Source organism: Myotis daubentonii, chromosome 14 (assembly GCF_963259705.1).
Source record: "Myotis daubentonii chromosome 14, mMyoDau2.1, whole genome shotgun sequence".
Classification (NCBI taxonomy): Eukaryota; Metazoa; Chordata; class Mammalia; order Chiroptera; family Vespertilionidae; genus Myotis; species Myotis daubentonii.
In genome coordinates, this window is record NC_081853.1 from 14694733 (window position 1) to 14717487 (window position 22755).

The 22755-nt window shown below is 40.1% G+C and overlaps 2 protein-coding genes and 1 pseudogene across 32 annotated transcripts in view; all 3 read right to left on the reverse strand.

Moving 5' to 3' along the window:
* SLMAP (sarcolemma associated protein) overlaps nt 1–22755 on the reverse strand; it is a 163667-nt gene that overhangs the window by 113086 nt on the left and 27826 nt on the right. The window lies entirely within an intron of this gene.
* On the reverse strand, nt 5080–10369 carry LOC132215257 (interleukin-33-like). Its single transcript, XM_059663199.1, is given in 1 exon segment — nt 5080–10369. A coding segment is annotated over 1 exon segment (810 nt). The 5' UTR covers nt 7699–10369; the 3' UTR covers nt 5080–6888.
* Nucleotides 19406–21759, reverse strand: LOC132215326 (programmed cell death protein 5-like; annotated as a pseudogene).

Here is a 22755-nt window from a genome sequence, read left to right on the forward strand (position 1 = left end):
CACCAACACCTATTTCTTTTCTTTTTTATAGTAGCTATGCTAAATAGGTGTGAGTTGATATCTCATCCTTGTTTTGATTTGCATTTTCCTGATGATTAGTGATGTTGAGCATCTTTTCATGTACCTGCTAACCATTTTCTTTGGAAAAATGGCTATTCAGATTCTCTGCTCTTATTTATTTATTTATTTATTTATTTATTTATTTATTTATTTATTTATTTTTGAGAGAGGGAGGGAGGGTGAGAGAGAGAAACATCAGTTTTGTTTCTCCACCCATCTATGCATTCATTGGTTGATTCCTGTCAGTGCTCTGACAGGGAGCGGAGGCCGGGGTGGGGGGGGGGTGGGGGGTGGTGGTAAATCACACCAGAAAACTTGGCGTATGGGGACGACACTCTCAGGAGCTTCTAGAGGGGGCTACTGTGTACATGATAATGCCATTACCTGTATTTGGAAATATTAATGGGTGGGGGTAGTGAATGATTTGTTTCAGTTTGAGGTATATTGCTTTTGGAATCTCTATAGGACATCCAAGTAAGTAAATGTAAGCAGGCAATTGGGTAGGAAACTCAAACCGAGGGCTCAAAACATCTGAAGGGCATCAGGATTTGAGGGGTTATTAAAATTATTATCTACTAGAGGCCTGGTGCATGAAATTCATGCACTCAGGGGGGTCCCGCAGCCCAGCCTGTGCCCTCTCACAATCCGGGAGCGGGGAGGCTCCCGCCACCGCTGCTGGGCTCACCAACTGTAAGCCCAGCTTCTGGCTGAGCGGCGCTCCCCCTGTGGGAGTGCACTGACCACCGGGGGCAGCTCCTGCATTGAGCATCTGCCCCTTGGTGGTCAGTGTGCATCCTATCGACCAGTCATTCTGCCTTTTAGTCAATTTGCATATTAGCCTTTTATTATATAGGATAATAAAAGCCTAAGCAACCATTACAGCAGAACAACCATACAATAAAAATTTATCAGAAATGGAAAGAATTTTTGATGTTGGAAGAAAAAAATAACTTGAAAGATAAAGGGAGAAATAACAGAGCAAGGGTCAATTTTTGTTTCTAGATTTTAGCTTTACTTTATCTACACTTTTTGGCAGGCTATCTAAAAAAATCACTCACTCTTGGATGGCTGTACTAACCTGGAGTGACTCCCAAGTGTTTGGTCCCACCCATACAAAAAATGCCACAAAGAACTTTAAAAAAAAAATCTACATGAAGCTTATTTTCAGATGAGCACCTAAAGCACAATCAGTGAAACAAAGAAAAGACATGACATGGGAAAGGTAACAGCATTTTCTTGGAGTAGGATAGGGGGAACTCCCAAGGTGTGTGTCATTAGCCAAAGCTGGAAAAGCAGGATTCAGAGCACAGCAGAGCACACATGCAGCGCTCTAGACCAGACAGAAAAAAAGCTGTGCTGGGTTAGTGCTTCTAGAGTTTGGGCGAGTCAGACAGAGTGGGGAAGAAAGCACTACCACATTCAATTTCAGCATATAGGAAAACTGTGTGGCTGCTTTCTTACCTTTTGGTTTATTTCCTCTTATTAATTTACTATTAAAATATTTTAATTACATTCAAGGAAGCTAAAATGAAAGTTACCTCAGAATTTTATTACTTCAAGTATCTGGACAGGCTTTGCCACGCTGCTTTGCACATAGACTAGACTAACATATAAAGCTAGCATCACTATCACAAACAACCTTTCTAGCATTAGACAGTTTGATTTTGTTAATTAATGTAACAACCAATTTGTAAAAGTTTATTTCTATGGTTACTAGCAAGGATTAATGTATATTTATTACATATATTCATCTTGAACAAACTGCTTGTTTCTTTGGCCATATGTTTATCTACAATAATCTTGATGGCCTTCTTTTATTTTGGAAAGGACATTTTATGTGTTATATATCTTAATTTTTCTGTCATAATGAATGCAAATGATGTCCCATTTCCATTTCTATTGGAACAAAAGTTTTCAATGTTTATTTAGATACCCATTGATTTGATTTGCCTTCACTTGGGAGTAGGCTATAGTAGTTACTCATCTACCAATAAATCCTGAAGTTGTTTCCATTATTATATAGTCACACTGCCTGTCTTAGAACTTTTTATTTGCCTGCTCCAATCATTACCCTTTAATTCTTTTCTATCATTTGTGTTTTTCTTTATATATATCTAAATACATATTATTGGTTTCAGAGAAGAAGAGAGAAGGAAAGAGAGATAAAAACATCAATGATGAGAGAGAATTATTGATCAGCTGCCTCCTGCATGTTTCACAATGGAGATCAAGCCTGCAAGACTGGGAATTGAACCATGACCTTCTGGTTCATAGGTCGATGATTAACCACTGAACCACACTGGCTGGGCTTTTAAAAATTTTTTTAATCCTCACCTGAGGATATGTTTATTGATTTGAGAGAGAGAGACAGAGTCAGAGAGAGAGAGAAACATCAATGTAAGAAACATTGAACCCGCATGTACCCCAACGGGGGATCAAACCCACAATCTAGTATGTGCCCTGACGGGGAATTGAACCCGCAACCTTTTGGTGTGTGGGATGATACTCCAAGCAACCGAATGTGTTTCTTATCAAATATATTGCTATCATCCATTCTTTAAAAGAAATATTTTTGTGGCTAAGTAGGGATATGAAATTTAATGGGTGATAATTTAATGGGTTCCAAGCAATTCTACTCCTAGGTATCTACCCAAGTGAAATGAAAACACAAGAGCTGTACACAAATGTTCCTAGCAGCATTGTTCATAATAACCAAAAGTTGGAAGTAATCTAAATGTCCATCAACCACTGAATACAATAAGATATATTGTCCCTCCTGGGGCTGGGTGGATGTGGACAGATGGGGGGGAGGGGAGATGGGGGCCATCTGTAATTAACATTACCCAATTAGGAGAAGATACGAAAAGTATACACTTGGGGAATTGGGAAGCATTGAATTAAATCTCTGGGAAAGTAGAATAAGATATCTGACATATAGGACATGTAGGATAGGAACTCTCTCATATCTATACTTACACAAACAACTCATCCTAAAATAAAATCTGACCCCTAAACCAGCAGAGCTCTCTCTTCTTGTCTGTGAGGCACAAAGTTTTCTCAGGGTTATTTTGCCCATCAAGCCAGAAAACACACCACCTCTCTTTTGTTATGGGGGTTAGCTAGGTATGTTTTATAAACAAAAGTTATTATGATTAGAGGAAAATGTCCTCTAATATTAGTTATGAGTAACAAATCTATCTGTCAACTGTGGCCATCTAACTCCATTTTATTTCCTGGCAATGTTAATCTATTAATTAACTCTCTAACACAGAAATAATGATCCCCGTAGTGGGCAGCCTACTGCAGCTACACTATATAGAAAAGAGGAGAACTTCTGAAAATCTAAAAATAAATGTATGAATATGTAACTTTCAATCTTACCCTTCAGAGGAAAAAAAAAATCATCATCTTCATTATAACTGCCACTATAAATTGAGGTACCACAGAGTGACTTGCTCACAAACATTTCCAAAACAATGGAATGGCTAGCCAAGTCCCTTAACCACTGAAGATTTAATTATCTCATTTAGTCAGTGAAGGAAAATTATCTTATATAATAAAGCGGTAATATGCTAATTGACCATCAGGCCTTGATAAGATGGTGGGGCCCACAGCCACAAGATGGCGGCAGCCAGTCCCTTCAGCCCCACTGGGGGGGTGGCAGGTGGCAGAGCGCCTGCCGCTGGAGTCCCCCAATCCCCTTAGCCCTGCCGCGTGCCCGCCACCATAGTCCCCCAGTCCCCTCAGCCCCGCCTGCAGTGAATTTTCATGTGACCATTACCTTTTAAAAAAAATCCTTACCCAAGGATATGATTATTTCTTTTATAACATCTGTTCTCGGGGAGCAGGCCTAAGCCAGCAGGTGGGCATCCCCCTAGGGTCCCATACTGTGAGAGGGTGCAGGTTGGGCTGAGGGACCCCCCATGTGCATGAATTTTCATGCACCAGGCCTCTAGTATATTATGAAAGTCATCTATTTCTTCTATAGTCTTTGTTTCTCGGGGTTCCGAAAATGAATTCCAACATGGTTGTTGACTCTGAAAGTGACTTTAACATACTCAGATTTATCTCTTAAAGCATTTGATCATGCTCTACCAACTTCTAGCTGAGTTCCCCTTATAATATTAACTTTTCCTAGAATGGGCTAGGCAGCTGAGGAATAACATTCCTTTGGGCTTTATGACATTTATTAAATTTAAAATCAAAACATCAATTGAAGGAAAATAAGTATGACCTAAGAGCCTATGCAACTTAATTACAGATAGATTAAGCTGTACCCATTAGCTTCAGAACTAAAAGAATCAGAAAAAACTGTAGAAAATTAAGTATAAGATTTTTAATGCTAAAAAGGTCTACAAAATACCCTTATTGATGAAATAGCTTAGGGCCCCAAAGAAGCTGCCAGGCCCTAGCTGGCTTGGCTCAGTGGATAGAGTGTCAGCCTGCAGACCAAGGGTCCTGGGCTCGATTCCAGTCAGGGCACATGCCCGAGGTTGTGGGCTCAATCCCCAGTAGGGGGCATGCAGAAGGCAACCAATCAATGATTCTCTCTCATCACTGATGTTTCTATTTCTCTCTCCCTCTCCCTTCCTCTCTGAAATAAAAATTAAAAAAAAAAAATTAAAGAAATGGTTTCCTTCCCTTAAAAAAAAAAAAAAAAAAGAAGCTGCCAGTATAAAAACACATGACAAATAAGCAAAACTAGACAGCCAGTATCAGTCCGTGGGCCAACCTTCTATCCATTAAGTTAAACCAGCTAGGGCTGGCCTCCCAGTTTTTCAACACTCAACTACATTGCCTTTCATTCTGGTCCAACTTTTCATTTTGCAGATGAGGAAACTGTGTCCCCTAAGGAAGAGACAGAATTCATTCAAGGTTTAAAACTATTTAATAGCAGTACTAGTACTGGATTAGTACTAAGAGTTGTTGTTGTTTTTTAATTATTGACAGTATTACAAATGTCCCCCATTTCTCCCTGCCTTTGGCCCCTTCCACCCAGCCCCAACCCCACCCCAGGGCTTCACCAAATTATTATCTGTGTCCATGGGCTATGCATATATGTTCATTGGTTAATCTCTCCCCGTCCCCCTGAGATCTGTCAGTCTTTTCCAAGCATTAATGTCTCAGGACCTATTTTGTTCATTAGTTTATTTTATTCATTAGATTCCACATATAAGTGAGATCATGTGATATAGGTCTTTCTCTGACTGGCTTATTTCTCAGACTCGGGTTTCTTATTCACATTATGCTTTCCTATTTCACATTGAGCTTTCCCCCATTTAGTCTTTCTAAAAAGTAACATTTTTTTAGTATAAAATACTTACTGTTGAAGTCAAGAGAGTACAATAAAGTACAGAAGAAATTAAAATTACTCCTCCCAGCTTCTAAGGACAACCACTCTCAACAGTTTAACATACTTATATGCATTGTAAGACCACCATTCCACTCACTTGCCCAGTATTTTTAAAGAAGTTTAAAGACATACTTTATATATAGTTGCATATTTAATTTTTTTTCACTTACATTGTTAGGTTCCATGGCATTAAATATTTGTTGAAAATATGACTAAATGGCAAATGACACTTCATAAATTTAATTAATTTATTTAATAATAGGTCTACTGATTATATATGGTAGATTTTGGGGAATTAATCTCTATGATGAAACTGCTATACATCTTTAGGCAATATCTCTGATATTATTCTTAGATTAAGTCCCTGGAAACGGCATTACTGAGTTAAAGGGTATAACAATGTCTAACACTTATGTGGTACTCATTATTGCCAAACTCCTCTATGTGCTTCACCTTGTTTAATCCTTGCAACAACCCTATGAAAGAAAATGAATGCCCAGAGAGAACAAGTGACTTGCCCATAACTGTACAACTAGAAAGGGACATAGTCACGATTTACATCAAAGTAGTCAGGCTATAGAGGCCATGCTCTTAAATCACCATGCTGGCCTTTTTTTAAAAAAATATATTTTTATTAATTTCAGAGAGGGAGATGGAGAGAGAGATAGAAACATCGATGAGAGAGAATCCTTGATTGGCTGCCTCCTACATGCCCCACACTGGGGATAGAGCCACACCCAGGCATGTGCCCTGACTAGGAATCGAACCATGACCTCCTGGTTCATAGTTGATGCTCAAACACTGAGCCACGCTGGCCAGGCCATGCTGGACTATTTTAATTCCACACTTTTTCAACTACATGATGCTGGTCTACTAGAAGTTTACAACAAATGTACAAAACTCATCTGAGGAACCTGTGCTTTAATAAGCATCCCAGGAGATTCTACAGTTTGAAACCCACTATTTTGATCTAAAAACGTAAAAAGAGGACATTTAATAAACCCTCCCCATAAAAATCTTAATAATTATATTGATGTTTTAAATATGGATGGGAGGACCAAGTAAGAGAGTATTCAAAAATGGTTCAAGTGAATCTTCATGACCTTGGATTAGGCAATGGCTTCTTAAATACAACACCAAAAGCACAGTGACAATATAAATTACAAATTTAAGATTATTAAAAATTATTTAAAATATAAATTAAGCTTAATGAAAATTAAACTTTTGTGCTATAAAAGACACCATCGGGACATCTATTATCTTATTAAACTTATATGAGGCACCTAGAAGAGGCAAACTTAGAGAACTAACAAGTAGAAATAGTGGTTACTATGGTCTGGGAAGGAACAAGAAAGGGAGTTATTGTTTAAAGGGCAAGTGATTCTATTTCATCTCTCTCTCTTTTTGACAATCTCTTCCATGGTAGCTATTTGGGCTACTCAACCCAGGATTCACAACTTTCAAACACATTACATTCAAGACAGCTGAAATTTTATATTCTCTCTTCTTGAATGCTCAGTTTGGTCATTTAATTTAATTAGAGCAACATGGTTATCCTTTACTCCTATAAACACTCCAGGATTGCTCTTATATTCAAATGAAACACATGGGGAGGGCTGGAGCTCAGTAGGAAGAAAAAAGATCTGGACTGGCAACGAATTTTCACATTTCTGTAGCTTCACAGAGTGCTCCTTGTTGTTGGCATGCAGCAAGAAATCTTTGTCTTTTGTAAGACTGAGGCTTACCATTAATTTGTGACAATCAACACAATCACCTGCTTCGCTTGCAGGTAACTGCAAGACATAGTAACAGAATAATACCTTGTATTTCTCTTGTTTTTCCCTCTAATCTTCAACATAGATCTCATAACCTCCATCCACAAAACCAAAAGTAGTGGATTGATCGCTATATGTGTTCAGGGAAAAAGAACATTCTAGGATACTTGAGCCATCAAATGTTCTAGTATCTTTCTGGACCACAGGCATATCAAAGGGGAAGGCCTCCACAAATTGTTCAAGGTGTTCCAGGTGCTTCCGAAAGGTAGTGAATAGCAGATGTGGCTCTTTGTGATTTCCAACTGTTTCTGGTGAATGCCTTTTGACAGTTTCTTTCCTAAAGTAACAGGCCTTCTTTTCTATGACAAGGCCAGAACATAGCTGCATAAAGTACATCTTGTAAATTTCTCTGGCCTGTTGGGATTTTCTCAACCCAGAAGATTTTACCAGGGCTTTTCCTGCTGAATTGTTCATCTTTGCTGGGGAAATTTTGGTAGTTGAATACCTCATTTCAGGCTTTATTTTTCAGGCTTCTTGGGCTTTAGCAGAGGAAGGGCAGAGTGGACTACAACTATGTGAGGAGAGTCTGGGGTTGGTGGCTCTGGGAGAGAGCTGAGAGGACAGCCACTAGGAACCCTATACTAAGTTATTCCTCCATACCACAGAAGCCATCTTTCTCAGGCAGAGAGTTCTGATCCAGGCAGAGCATTCTCATCCATGCAGAGCTTTCTATTTCGGATGATGGAAAAGTTCAGGATATGGATGAAGGTGATGGTTGCATAATATTGTGAACATATTTAAACACATTAATGTCACTGAATTGTACACTTAAAATGGTAAATTTGTTGTGTATATTTTACAATAATAACAATAATAATAATAAAGCACCATCAAGACAATCTACTGAATGGAAAAAAAATTGCAAATCATTTATCTGATAAGAGAATTGTACCCTGAATATATAACTTAATGATAAAAAGATAAATTAATTTTTAAAATGGGGAGAAGATGTGAACATTTCACAAAAAATATATACAAAAGGCCAATAAGTACATGAAAAGGTCCTCAATATTACTAGTTGTTAGGGAAATACGAAAAAAAAGGGAGGGGGAGGAAGAAATACCACTTTATACTCACTAGATGGCTACAATAAAAAAGACAGGAAAAAGTATTGACCAGGAAGTGAAGAAATTGAACCTTTATTATACACTGCTGGTGGGGCACACATAACAGGCCAACCACTTTGGAAAAACAGTTTGGCAGTTCCTCAAAATGTTAGGTATGGAGCTACCATATGACCCAGTGAACTAAAAACATATGCATAAAAACTTGTACATGTATGTTCTCAGTAGCATCCTATATAATAAAGAGCTAATATGCAAATGGTTGTCACCGGGGCTGGGAGACCTGAGGCCATGCTCCCTGCATCGGCACCAGGGCCAGGGGACCTGAGGCCGCGCCTCCCTCCCAGCACTGCTTGATGGGGGATCTGAGGCTGCACCCCCCACATCAGCACCGGGGCTGGGGGACCTGAAGCTGCACAACCCGCCAGGCCTGGTCTGGATCTCGCTTGATTTTGAGGCACATGCGGGTGGGCGGGTATATGAATCTGGGTCCCATGGTACACCCCAGACTCTGACAGGAGGGAGATTTTAATATACATTTTACTAATTTTCTTTCATCTCTGATACTTCTATTATAGAGAAAGGGCAAGTAGCAATATTAAAATATTTCCTCTAATTAATTCCTTTTTAATGTGCACAAATTTTGTGCACCAGGCCACTAGTTATTCATAATAGCCAAAGAGTAGAAACAACCCAAAGGACTATCAACTGATGAATGAATAAGTGAAATGTGGTATATCCCTATAATGGCATATTATTTGGCAATAAAGGTATGAAGTATCAATACATGCTACAACATGGATAAACCTTGAAAACACTATGCTAGATGAAAGAAGGCAGACACAAAATCATATAACATATAATAACATGTCATATGATTCCACTTATATGAAATATCAAGACATCTATAGAGACAGAAAGTAGACTCATTTGTGGTTGCCAGGAGCTAGGAGAGGGGAAAATGGGGAGTGATAGCTAATGAGTACAGAGTTTCTTTCTGAGGCAATAAAAATGTTCTGGAACTGAGTAGAGGTAATAACTGCACAATTCTGTGAATATATTAAAAGCCACTGAAGTGCACACTTAAAAAAGTTAAAAATAAACTAAAAAGATGGTTAAGAAATTCAGGATAAGGACATGAATTCTGAAATAAAGTGCTTAGAAAAGTCTTTATGGAAACCATAGACATGAAAACAAGGATGGAGATGTCAAAACTGTCAAAAAATTAAAAACTAGGCAAGTACAGTGTGATGCAAACAAAAGTTTGAAAAGTTCTATTAAAATTCATACTTAGGAGATGGAAAAGTGAGTTTCCAAGCAGGAAGAAAACAAAAAGAATAACTACCAAAACAAAATCATTCAATGACTCATCTAAGAGGTTCCTTAATGACTTTGAAATAACCAGAATATGTTAAGGACATATGATAGTATTGCTTTTGCACAGCAAATTTGATGACCTGAACAATGTTGAATTCCCTGTCAATAAATGAGAAGCACTCTCATTTGTCCTAAATAGGCTGAGGTGATGATGAAAGATGGTTGAATGTCAGCTCCATGGGGGGCAGGGACTTTGTTTTGTTTAATAAAGAACAGTGCTTGGCACACAGGAAATGGTCAACAATAATGGCTAAGTAAATCAACAGCACTTTGAAATCTACAGAATACTGTACATATGTTTTAGGAATTAGCATTTAGATGAGAAAATTCTACACACCTAGAAGTGGAATGTTAATAGGTGGAAACCCAGAGAAACTAGTTTCAGGGAAGAAAAGAATTTCCCTCTAATATCACACTGACCGGCAGCAAATAAGCCTACATAATTCGCTTATGTTTTTTTTTCAAGTGAAATAGAGTTTATTAGTGAAGCAGTGAGACAGAGCACAAGCTACTCCACAGACAGAGCAGCCCTTGCTTGTGTTCTTAAATGTTTAAACATATTCCATAAATGATAAAAGCATAATATGCTAATTAAACCAGATGACCTTCTGGACAAAGTCGGGGCTGCAAGGGAAGCCCAGGTCCTGGGTGCCTGCCGGCGGCCAGAGGGAAGCCTAGGTCCCGGGTGGCTGCTGGCAGCGGGAGGGAAGCCCAGGTCCCAGGTGCCAAAGGGAAATCGGTGCCAACAGTCGGGGGAAGGAAGGCCTACTCTTGCATGAATTTCGTGCATCGGGCCTCTAGTATTACATAAATTTCCCTTATTTTTACATAGTTAGTATAATAGAAACTATAAGTGAGTCCATAAACTTTTAAAGAGTTAATGATTTAAATGGTAAAAATAATTATATACACTTAGAATTCATCATTGTCAAGTTAAAGAAACACCGAAAGACATATGAAAACATGCTCAAAGTCACTAATTATACGAGAGATGCAAATCAAAGCAACAATGCGGTATCATCTCACACCTGTCAGAAAGGCTATCATCAACAAACAACAAATGTTGGAGAAGATGTGGAGAAAAAGGAACCCTTCTGCACTGCTGGTGGGAATGCAGACTGGTGCAGCCACTGTGGAGAACAGTATGGAGCTTCCTCAAAAAACTAAAAATGGAACTCCCATTTGACCCAGTGATCCCACCTCTAGGAATATATCCCAAGAAGCCAGAAACACCAATCAGAAAGGATATATGCACCCCTATGTTCATAGTAGCACAATTCACCATAGCTAAGATTTGGAAACAGCTTAAGCGCCCATCAACAGATGAGTGGATTAAAAAACTGTGGTACATTTACACAATGGAATTCTATGCTTCGGTAAAAAAGAAGGAACTCTTGCCTTTTGCAACAGCATGGATGGAACTGGAGAGCATTATGCTAAGTGAAATAAAGAGAACAACATAGACTGATGAACAGGGACAGATCCAAAGACAGAGAAACAGTGATCAGACTATTAATCCCCAGAGGGAAAGCAGGGGATGGAGGGGGCAAGGGGAAGAGATCAACCAAAGGACTTGTATGCATGCATATAAGCCAAACCAATGGACATGGACAACAAGGGGATGAGAGCATGAGTGTGGGGCGAAGGGGGGGGTGGCAGGGAGGATGGGGGGGCGGATGGGGGTTTAATGGGGGGGGTATGAGGACACATTTCTAATACCTTAACTAATAAAGAATTTTTAAAAAAGTTAAAGAAACAAAGTATCTACACTAATAAAATACAAACATGCAAATTGACTGTACCTTTGCTACACCTTAAGCCACTCCCACCAATCAGAGCGACTATATGCAAATTAATTCAACCAAGATGGCGTCCAGCAGCCACGGAGCTGGAGCAAGCAGGAGGCTTGGCTGCCCCAGTAATGGAGGAAGCCAAGCTTCCCGTCTGCCGCGGCCAGATCTGAGCTCCACTCAAGGCAACAAAGTTTCAATTATAGAAGATAAATAAACCCCAGATACCTGCTTTCAGATGGCCGTGGCCACAGAGCTGGAGCAAGCAGGAGGCTTGGGTTGCCCCTGGCAATGGAGAAAGCCAAGCTTCACGCCCACCCTGGCCAGCTCTGAGCTCCACTCAAGGCTACAAAGTTTCAATTATAGAAGGTAAATAAATCCCAGAACAAAAAAAAAAAAAAGAAAAAAAGGAGAGGCTGAGAGCTTCCATTGCCGGGGGGCTTGGCCAGACTTAAAATGGCCCTCAGCCCCTCACCCAGACTGGCCAGGCACCCCAGCAGGATCCCCCACCCTAAAGGGGGTGTGGCCAGCCTGAAAACAGCCATCAGCCCCTCACCCAGGCTGGCCAGGTACCCCAGTGGGGACCCCCACCCTGATCCGGGACACGCTTCAGGGCAAACCAGCTGGCCCCCACCTGTGCACCAGGCCTCTATCCTATATAATAAAAGGGTAATATGCAAATTGACCCTAACAGCAGAACAACTGGGAATGACTGTCACTATGACACACACTGACCACCAGGGGGCAGATGCTCAATGCAGGAGCTGCCCCTGGTGGTCAGTACGCTCCCACAGGGGGAGCTCTGCTCAGCCACAAGCCAGGCTGATGGCTGCCAGCACAGCGGTGGTGGCGGGAGCCTCACCCGCCTCCTAAGCAGCAATAAGGATATCCAACTGCAGCTTAGGTCTGCTCCCTGCTGGTAAGTGGACATCCCCTGAGGGCTCCAGGCTGCCAGAGGGATGTCTGACTGCCAGCTTGGGCCCGATTCCCCAGGGAGCGGGCCTAAGCCAGCAGGTGGACATCATCTGAGGGGTCCCAGATTGCAAGAGGGCATAAGCCAGGCTGAGGGACCCTCCCGAGTGCACGAATTTTTGTGCACCGGGCCTCTAGTAGAAGATAAAATCCTCTAAAGATATGAATTAAGATGGTGGAGTAGGTGAACAAGGTACTCGCTGCCTCCCACAACCACATCAAAAGTATAACTAAAATACAAAACAATCATCATTCAGAAATGTCCATAATCTGGCTGAATGGAAGTCCTACAACTAGAGAATTAAAGAAGAAAGCATATTGAGACTAGTAGGAGGGGCAGGGGCAGAGGCAGAACAGGCTGATCCAACACCCATGTGTCAGAAGGGATATGTAGGCTGCAGAGGCATCCTATTAAGGAGCAAGGGGTCCCAGCCCCACACCAGACCCCTCAGTCAGGGTTTCAGTGCTGTGAAAAGAAGCCCCTGTAACTGTAAAAAGCAGTGGGGATTGTGGCTGAGTGACAGGGAGGCTGCTAGAGACCCAGGCAGTTCCTCTTAAAGGGCTAGTGCACAGACTTACTTGGGTTCATTCTCCCTGAGCTCCAGTGCTGGGGCAGTGGCTTTGGGGATCTAGGGACTTATGGGGAGGAAGTGGATTGTCTGGCATCAGAGCAAGAACTGAGGGGCAGTTTTCTCCCAGACAGGGGTGCTCACAGGGGTCATTGTTCCTATGCCAAGACCTCCTCCATCGCAGACCTGACTAGCAGGCACCATATCTGAGTCTCCATCAACATGGTTCACATTGTTTGCTCTGCCCTGATGATTCCCTGAGACCCCTGCTCCATCCAATTTGCAGCCCCACCCATGCTGTTTGCGGCAGCTATTCCATATAGATGCCATCCTGGCCCAGGCTTCAAACTTTCCTAAAATCTCTCAAACAAGTAGCAGCTGGCATCAACATGCCCCATACCTCTCAATAAGAGGCCCCAGGCCTGGCACTAGGAGCAGCCTGCCTTGCTTCACAGTTTGGCCTCTCTTGAGAACTTCCAAGCTCAACACAAGTTAACAGCCATCTGCATATTGCTCTGTAGCTCCTGGCGGGTGGCCACAGGCAGGGAACAAGCAGTGGCTGACTTTGCACCTTCAGGGGGTCCCCATTAGCCAGTGCACTGGGGGACAGCTTCCGATCATGCCAGATTACAACTCTACACATCCACAAGCGTCACACTCAAAGGGCCAACTCTAAGCACCAAAGCCCCATTGATGCAAGTCCTGATCCATAGGGTGTCTCCTGCAGAGCAGCTCTTTGACTGAAGTCCCTGCTGATCCTCACAGCCAATTAGAGTGAACCTAGAGTGAACAGCTCAGGTACTTGGGGAGGTGGAGCCACTGGGCCCTACAAGACACCTAACTACACATGGCGACTCTACTAATTCCAGGAGACATAGCAGCTCTACCTAATACATAAAAACAAACAGGGAAGCAGACAAAATGCAGAGACAAACATGTCACAAATGAAAGAACAGAGGAAATCTCCAGGAAAAGAACTAAATGAAATGGAAGCAAGCAAACTACTATATATAAAATTCCAAACAATCTTTATAAGGTTGTTCAAGGATCTTAATGAGAGCTTCAAGGGACTTAAGAATTTCAAGGGACTTAGTGAGTATTTCAAGGATCTTAGTGAGCATTTCAAAGACATAAGAAAGGACCAGAGAGAAATTAAGCATACACTAACTGAAATAAAGAATAATTTACAGGGTTTCAACAGTAAAGTAGATTTCGAGAATCAAATCAATGACTTAGAATATGAGGAAGCAAAGGAAAAAACACCCAATCAGAAAAGCAAAAACGGAAAGAAATAAAAATAAATAAAGGCAGTTCAAGGAGCCTCCGGGTCAACTTCAAGTGTACCAACATTCACATTATGGGAGTGCCAGAAGAATAGAGCAAGATACTGAAAACCTATTTGAAGAAATAATGACAGAAATGTTCCCCTACCTGGTGCAAAGAAATAGACTTACAAGTCCAGGAAGCACAGGGAATCCCAAACAAGAGGAACCCAATGAGGTTCACACCAAGATACATCATAATTAAAATCCCAAGGGTTAAAAACAAAGAGAGAATCTTAAAAGCAAGAGACAAGCAGTTAGCTACCTACAAGGGAGCAGCCATATGACTGCCCATTGATTTTCAACAGAAACTTTGCAGGCCAGAAGGGAGTGGCAAGAAATATTCAAAGTGATGAATAGCACAGGCCTACAACCAAGATTATCTACCTACCAAAGCTATTGTTTCAAATTGAAGGTCAGATAAGGAGCTTCACAGAGAAGAAAAGGCAAAAGAAGTTCATCACCACGAAACCAATATTACATGAAATGTTTAAGAAGGAGAAGGAGGAGGAGGAAGAGAAAGAGGAGGAGAAAATGTGAACAATAAAATGGTAATAAATACATTTCTATCAACAACTAAATCTAAAAATCAAAATAAACAAACAAGGAATCTAATGAACAAAACAAACTGATGAATAACATAGAACCAGAGGCATGGAAATGTAGAACAAACTGACAAATCTCAGAGGGAAGTGTGGTTATGAAGAGATTAATCAAAGAATTTATATGCATATATGTATTACGTATGGATACAAATAATTGAGTGGTGAAGACCTGGGGTGGGGAGGGAACCATATGGAGCAGGGTAATCAGGAGAGTATTACATCTGCAATACTCTCAACAATAAATATTTTTTAAATGATATGATTTAAGTAAAATATCATAGACAAAATAAATATCTATGAAATCTAAGAAAATATAAAACCTGTTAAAATCTATTCAATTCTAACTGAACTTAGAACAATGAGCATAGAAGTAAGACAAAGTCCCACCTTATAAGAATTCACTTAGTATAACAGGCAAGAAAAAACTACAATACATTGATAAATGTCCTAAAAAGATAAGCACAATTTCTAACAATGATTGATTCAGCAAATTTACTTCTAAGTTTACATGGAAAATTAAAAAGAGACACATTTTATTTTAAAGCATTAAAATATATTTATATAAAGTTTCTACATCTGTCACACAAATAAGTCAATACCAAAAAAAAGGTATTTTATATTAAAATATCACTAACAACATTGTGTTTAAATATTTAATCAAAAATTAATACAAAATTTTATTCTTTAAAATACAGTATTCTATTGTTAGAATAATGGCAGATGTCACTAGTTAGTTCATTTTAACTCACTTTTCTTTTAAAACAAGATACCTGCAGGCAATGGACATACAATTAAAGCTGTAGTTCAAGGTCAAACAATTTCCTTTGACCACACTAAAATGATAACCCACTAAAACATCCTGTTATACTTGTCACATTTGAAAACCATTTTTTTTTTGAAAACCATTTTTTATTTACCTCTATTAAGGACTTTATTTGAATTAAAAATATCAAGCAAAATTTGAGATTAAATTTTTGCTTTCCATTAATAAATATAGATGTCTTTATATGGGTCAAAGTTTAGTAAAGGACATAAATTCAAGTATAAGAGATCTCTGTTACTCACTAAAATTACAAATTTTAAGTACTTAATCTGAGCAAATTTAAATGCCATTCCAAAAATAATCAATTTTTGGAGTTTTCTGTTGATATAGGAGTTCATTTGATAGTTTTTTAAAAATTATATTGATAATACTGAAATAAATTTTTACATATTTATAACTTAGAAAATTAAGCATACCTTAACTTTTCTTATGTTCTCAAACTGTTTTTCAAAACCCTGAGAAATTTACAATGTTTCAGGCATGTTATCTGAGCAGAGCCGGAATTATAATAAGGAAGTGACAACGCAGATTCTGGGTTTTGACATACATGCTTTACAATAGAAAACATTGTGCAAGTAAAAGAGTAGTAAGGTTCAGAACTGTAACACATGCAAAATAAAATGTTACTCTTTTTTTAAAGTAAGACTGCTGCTATACACAGTGGCCAATCTCATAAAAAGCCATTCTAAAATCTCCTTCTTCCCCTAACTCTTGCTCAAAGTAAGTTTTTCAATCCCATAACTCATAAAATGTATTTAAATCTATATCTAGTATATCTTTTTTATCTTTACATTCATGGATATAAGTCTCTGAAATAGAAAATATTTTATTTGACCTCTTTGCTCCAAAGTAACTTAACTATGTTTTTCTATTAAATTTAGAGTGAATTTTTAAATACATACATGATCTCATTTTATATAGTATAAATTCAGAGGAATTATTAGTCCTACATGTTTAATTGGAAATTGTTTGCTATCTTCCTTTTTACTTAATGTCAAAAGTACATTTTAATAGTCACATATTCAGCACCTACCACAAAAACAAGAATGCAAAACTGAAAAACTATTATAAAGTTTATGAATAGAAAATAAATGACCATGTAACAAAAAATTAAGCAAGAGAATTTGATAATCCACAAAATGGATCTCTCACTGCAAAAATATTCAAATTTTACCATGATGTTTCACTTTTCCTTTTTTTTAACATTAGTTTGTAAGTTCCCATAACCATTTTTGAATTGTTAGTTGTTTGTCAGGATGGATACTAAAACATTAACCCTTTCATTGAATATCATTCCCAGATTAAGCAGTTCTCAGAGAGACTCTCATTCATATTCTTTAGACACACACACACACACACACACACACAACTTAAAAACTCAGGACATCAAAAAAGTACTAGGGAATATATCAGTGACTACTGAATTTCTAATTTTTGCAGAATTTCAAAGTGTTAACATTCCTATATCTTTTTGAAATCTGTGACTCACATCCCATTTCCACAAATTATATTTAACACAATAAGATTTCAATTTACATTTAAGTCTATTGAGAAATTAATATGGATAGAGAGTGCCTAACCTATATGGCTTTTCTCATTCCACTTCTTCCCCACCCCACCCCATCCCACACATGTGGGGAACCAGTAGACTCCTTAAAAGTAACAATTAAAACTGGAGAAAAAAAACAACAAATTATCATCAATGAAGTCTACATACACATATCTTTTATATGGAATAAAATGGGCTTACTTGAGAAACAAAGATGGCGGCATAGGTTAACGCCGGAGATTGCTGCCTCGAACAACCAATTCAAGGGTACACCTAAAAGACGGAACGAACATCATCCAGAACCACAGGAAGGCTGGCTGAGTGGAAATTCTACAACTAGGAGGAAAGAGAATATCATACCCAGACGCAGAGGAGGCGCAGTGCTGAAGTGAAATACTCAGGTGCGGAGTGCGCGCGCCGAGAGGGCTGGCGGCGGAGGGCGCGGTTGTTGTTTTCAATCGGGAGGGAGTTTCAGACTCTGAGCTCCAGATCTGGACCCAGACTCAAACAGGAGAAGCAGGACTGTCTGGCTTCGGTCGGAACTCGAAGGCAGCTTTCTCTCCGAGGTTTGCAGCGGTTGCTGGGACTCTGTGAGGCAGAGCCCCTAGGGACGGAACTGAGAGCAGCCATAACTGCTCACTCTGCCCGCCCTGTTTGATTCCCTGCGACCCGCCCCGCCCAAGCCCTGCACAGAGCCATTTGCCAGATAGCCTCAGGCAAAGGCTAGATTAGCACCTCCCCAGAGGACAGAAGTTTTCCCACTGCAGACACAGCTGAATCTCATAGCCAGTTGGCCTGGAGGTCAAACCCCCCCAGTATTAACTACAACAATCAAGGCTTAACTACAAAAAGACTGCACACAAAGACCACTAGAGGGTGCACCAAGAAAGCATAAAAAAAATGCGGAGACAAAGAAACAGGACAAAATTGTCAATGGGAGATATAGAGTTCAGAACCACACTTTTAAGGTCTCTCAAGAACTGTTTAGAAGCTGCCGATAAACTTAATGAGATCTACAAGAAATCTAATGAGACCCTCGATGTTATGATAAAGAACCAACTAGAAATTAAGCATACACTGACTGAAATAAAGAATACTATACAGACTCCCAACAGCAGACCAGAGGAGCGCAAGAATCAAGTCAAAGATTTGAAATGCGAAGAAGCAAAAAACACCCAACTGGAAAAGCAAAATGAAAAAAGAATCCGAAAATGCGAGGATAGTGTAAGGAGCCTCAGGGACAGCTTCAAGCGTACCAACATCAGAATTATAGGGGTGCCAGAAGATGAGAGAGAGCAAGATATTGAAAACCTATTTGAAGAAATAATGACAGAAAACTTCCCCCACCTGGTGAAAGAAATAGATTTACAGGTCCAGGAAGCGCAGAGAACCCCAAACAAAAGGAATCCAAAGAGGACCACACCAAGACACATCATAATTAAAATGCCAAGAGCAAAAGACAAAGAGAAAATCCTAAAAGCAGCAAGAGAAAGAAACTCAGTTACCTACAAGGGAATACCCATATGACTGTCAGCGGATTTCTCAACAGAAACTTTGCAGGCCAGAAGGGAGTGGCAAGAAATATTCAAAGTGATGAATACCAAGAACCTACAACCAAGATTACTTTATCCAGCAAAGCTATCATTCAGAACTGAAGGTCAGATAAAGAGCTTCACAGATAAGGAAAAGCTAAAGGAGTTCATCACCACCAAACCAGTATTATATGAAATGCTGAAAGGTATCCTTTAAGAAGAGAAAGAAGAAGAAAAAGGTAAAGATACAAATTATGAACAACAAATTTGCATCTATCAACAAGTGAATCTAAGAATCAAGTGAACAAATAATCTGGTGATCATAATAGAATCAGGGACATAGAAAGGGAATGGACTGACTATTCTTGGGGGGGAAAGGGGTGTGGGAGATGCGGGAAGAGACTGGACAAAAATCGTGTACCTATGGATGAGGACAGTGGGTGGGGAGTGAGGGCAGAGGGTGGGGCGGGAACTGGGAGGAGGGGAGTTATGGCGGGGGGAAAGAGGAACAAATGTAATAATCTGAACAATAAAGATTTAATTTAAAAAAATGCCCTTAGTTACACCTCTGCATCCAATTCAGTCAAATACTTTCAGAGCTGTCACACAGTCTTCTATTTTTTTTAAGGTATTTTATTGAGTTTTAGAGAAAGAGGAAGGGAGAGAGAGAAACATCAATGTGAGCAAAACATGGATTGGCTGCTTCCTGCATGCCCCCTACCAGGAATTGAACCCACAACCTGAGCATGTGCCCTGACCAGGAATCGAACTGGCAACCTTTCTGTGCACAGAACAACTCTGAACCAACTGAACCACACCAACCCGGGCACTCACAGCCTCAGGATATTTTTTTTCCACTGCTTTTCAGAGAAGGGAGGAAGGAGGAGAGAAAAAAACATAGATGTGAGAGACTGGTTGCCTCCTATGCAACTCACACCCCAGGTATGTGCCCTTGACAAGGAATCGAATCCTCTACCCTTCGATGCTCTAACCACTGAGATCACTAGCCAAGGCACTCACAGCTTCTTAACCCAGTGACAGTGAGCTTCCATACCCACCACTCCACTGAAAAACACTCAAGCCACTGATGAGACTTACCTGTCAAACCCAAGGACTATTCTCAGCCCTTGAATGCTACTAATAAGTACCTTTTCAAAAACTCTCCCCTGCCCTGTACCTCACAAATCCAATCTTTCCTGGTCCTCTTATTTCTCTGGCCGGTTTTCCAACTTTGTTTTCTTTCTCCGTGCCAGCTGTTCAAATATTGATCATCCCCAGGGTTCTTCCTTAGCCTCTAGAGATGTACAAACTTCCCTGGTAGTGTATTTCCTACAGCCTTCACTACACTGGTGATGAGTCTAAAATCTGTCTCTCCCCATCCAGAAATTTATTTCTAACTGGTCTTTCTTCTATATCATTCTACTGGGTCTCCTTGTCTCTAGGCACAATTCCAATGTCTTACACATTATCACCAAGATTGCTGCTCTAGTCCATCCAGCATGGCTCAGTGGTTGAGTGTCAAACTATGAACCAGGAGGTCACGGTATGATTCCCAGTCAGGGCATATGCCCGGGTTGCAGGCTCAATCCCCAGTTTAGGGCCTGCAGGAGGCAGCCGATCAATAATTCTCTCTCATCATTGACATTTCTATCTCTCTCTCCCTCTCCCTGCCACTCTGAAATTAATATATGTATACACACACACACACACACACACACACACACACACTTTGCTGCTCTAAAAGCAAAGATCTAAACATGTGATTCTATTACTTTAAAATTTTTTGGAACTCCTCACCACTGTTTTAAAGGAGAAAGCAGCATGACATTAAAATCCTTCAAAACTTGATCCTAAATTTACCTTTCTTCCTCATCTTCTGTCCCTTCCCTCATATGTCACACAAAAATCACTCAAAAGTTCTCAAACAAGACATCTATTTTTATTCCTTCATGCTATTACTCATGCTATTTGTTAGTGCTGCCTAAAATGTACTTTCCTCTCATTTGCGTGCTAAAATGCTACTCTTCTTTTAAGACTAGTTTCAGTTACCCAGAGATGCCATTCTATCTATTCCTTCCTTCATCATCTTATCAACTGATCATTCCATCCTCAACATTTCTACCGTACTTTATAGTACCTCTCTTAGACATTATTTCACTTCATTGTAATTTTCTGTAGACATATCCATTTATGCAGAATCCCTAAAAACAGAGATCGTATTTTTTCACTCTTGAATCCCTCTCAGCTAGCAAATATGCCACATAGCAGATGCTTAATAAAGAGATGCTCAGTAAGCAAATGCTATGTAATTTATGTCACTATTTTATTTTCTTTACCTTTTCATTTCTATTTTACACAGCAAGTTTATTTTTCTAAAGGTATATAAACAATAAGCAAAGTAAACATTCAATCAGATCTTAACTGCCAAGTATTATCTGTCCTGGAACTGTTCCATTAAGTTCCAATGTCTAAGCATCTTAAATTCAATAGTCATCATCTTCATCAGAGTCCATTATTTTTCTTCTATTGAATTTAACTGTCACTTTCTTTTCTGTTTGTTGGTTTACTTTTTCAAGGATTTCTATTAAACCTTGTTCTTCTATCTTCCCACTTAGTGGTCCATATCTTGCCATCTGTATAAGGTAATTCTCTACTCCTTTAGTTTTTTAGGGCTTTAGAAGTGCTAAATTACTAAACCGAACCCAGCTGACTGATCCAGAACTTGGGCTAAGATCCTGTTTCTCATTTCTGCTTCTTGGCACTTTGCTTCCTGTTGTGCTGCATTGCCAGGATCCCCATGCTTTACCTGCAGCTTGGCCAGCCTCTGCTTCCACAGAGCTTCCAGCTCCTCCACCAATTGTGACCCTCTGGGTGGAACAGCCACAACCCCACTCCAGCCCACTCTGAGTTATCATAGCCAATATGTCACTATTTTAAATATCCTAATGTTTGACCTTATGAACTAATACATACTAGTGTTTTATTTGAAAATATAATTGATGTAGAAATCAGTCTCTGACAAAACAGATGAATAGACAAAATAAAGTAAATGAAAGTGATATATTTTTTAAACCACCATGACTAAACCTCATAACTCAATGTCACAGTTATTTACAAAAGATATTAAGTATTGTATAAATGATATAGCCTTTATCTCTCACAAGAACAACACTTTGCCAGGCCAAAGTGGATGAGTGGTCACAGTTTGATTCCAGGTCAAGCACATGCCTGGGTTGTGACTTGCTTTAGCCAATGAAATGTGAGTGGAAGTGACTTGTGCCATTTCTGAGCAGAAGCTTTAACTGTAATTCCATGACTCTGCATAGCACTTTTCCTTCTACCACTAGAGCATGTCCCTGATAGGAACTGCTCCTTTTGGCTGAATTCCAGAAAGGAGAACAACTGTGGATGGTGCTGCCATCTATCTAAACATGTACATGAACAAGAAATAAATATTTGTTGTTACAAAACTCTGAGGTCTTAAGGTTGTTTATTACCACAGTATAATTAGCATAAACTGAGAGATTGAATTAGATGCTCCTCCTCTATAATATAACACCCACGCATATTCCACTATAAATATATTATACTAGAGGCCCGGTGCACAAAAATTTGTGCACTCCGGGGGGAGGACGGTCCCTCAGCCCGGCCTGTGCCCTCTCGCAGTCTGGGACCCCTCAGGAGATAACGACCTGCTGGCTTAGGCCTGCTCCCGGGTGGCAGAGGGCAGGCCCAATCCCTAGGTGCAGCCCCTGGTCGGGCTCAGAGCAGGACTGATTGGGGAGTTGGGGTGCCTTCCCCTGTCATGCACAGAGCAGGGTGGATTGGGAGCTTGCGATGCCACCCCCAGTCACGCTCAGGGTAGGGCCGATTGGGGGGTTGGGGCACCGCCCCGTCACACTCA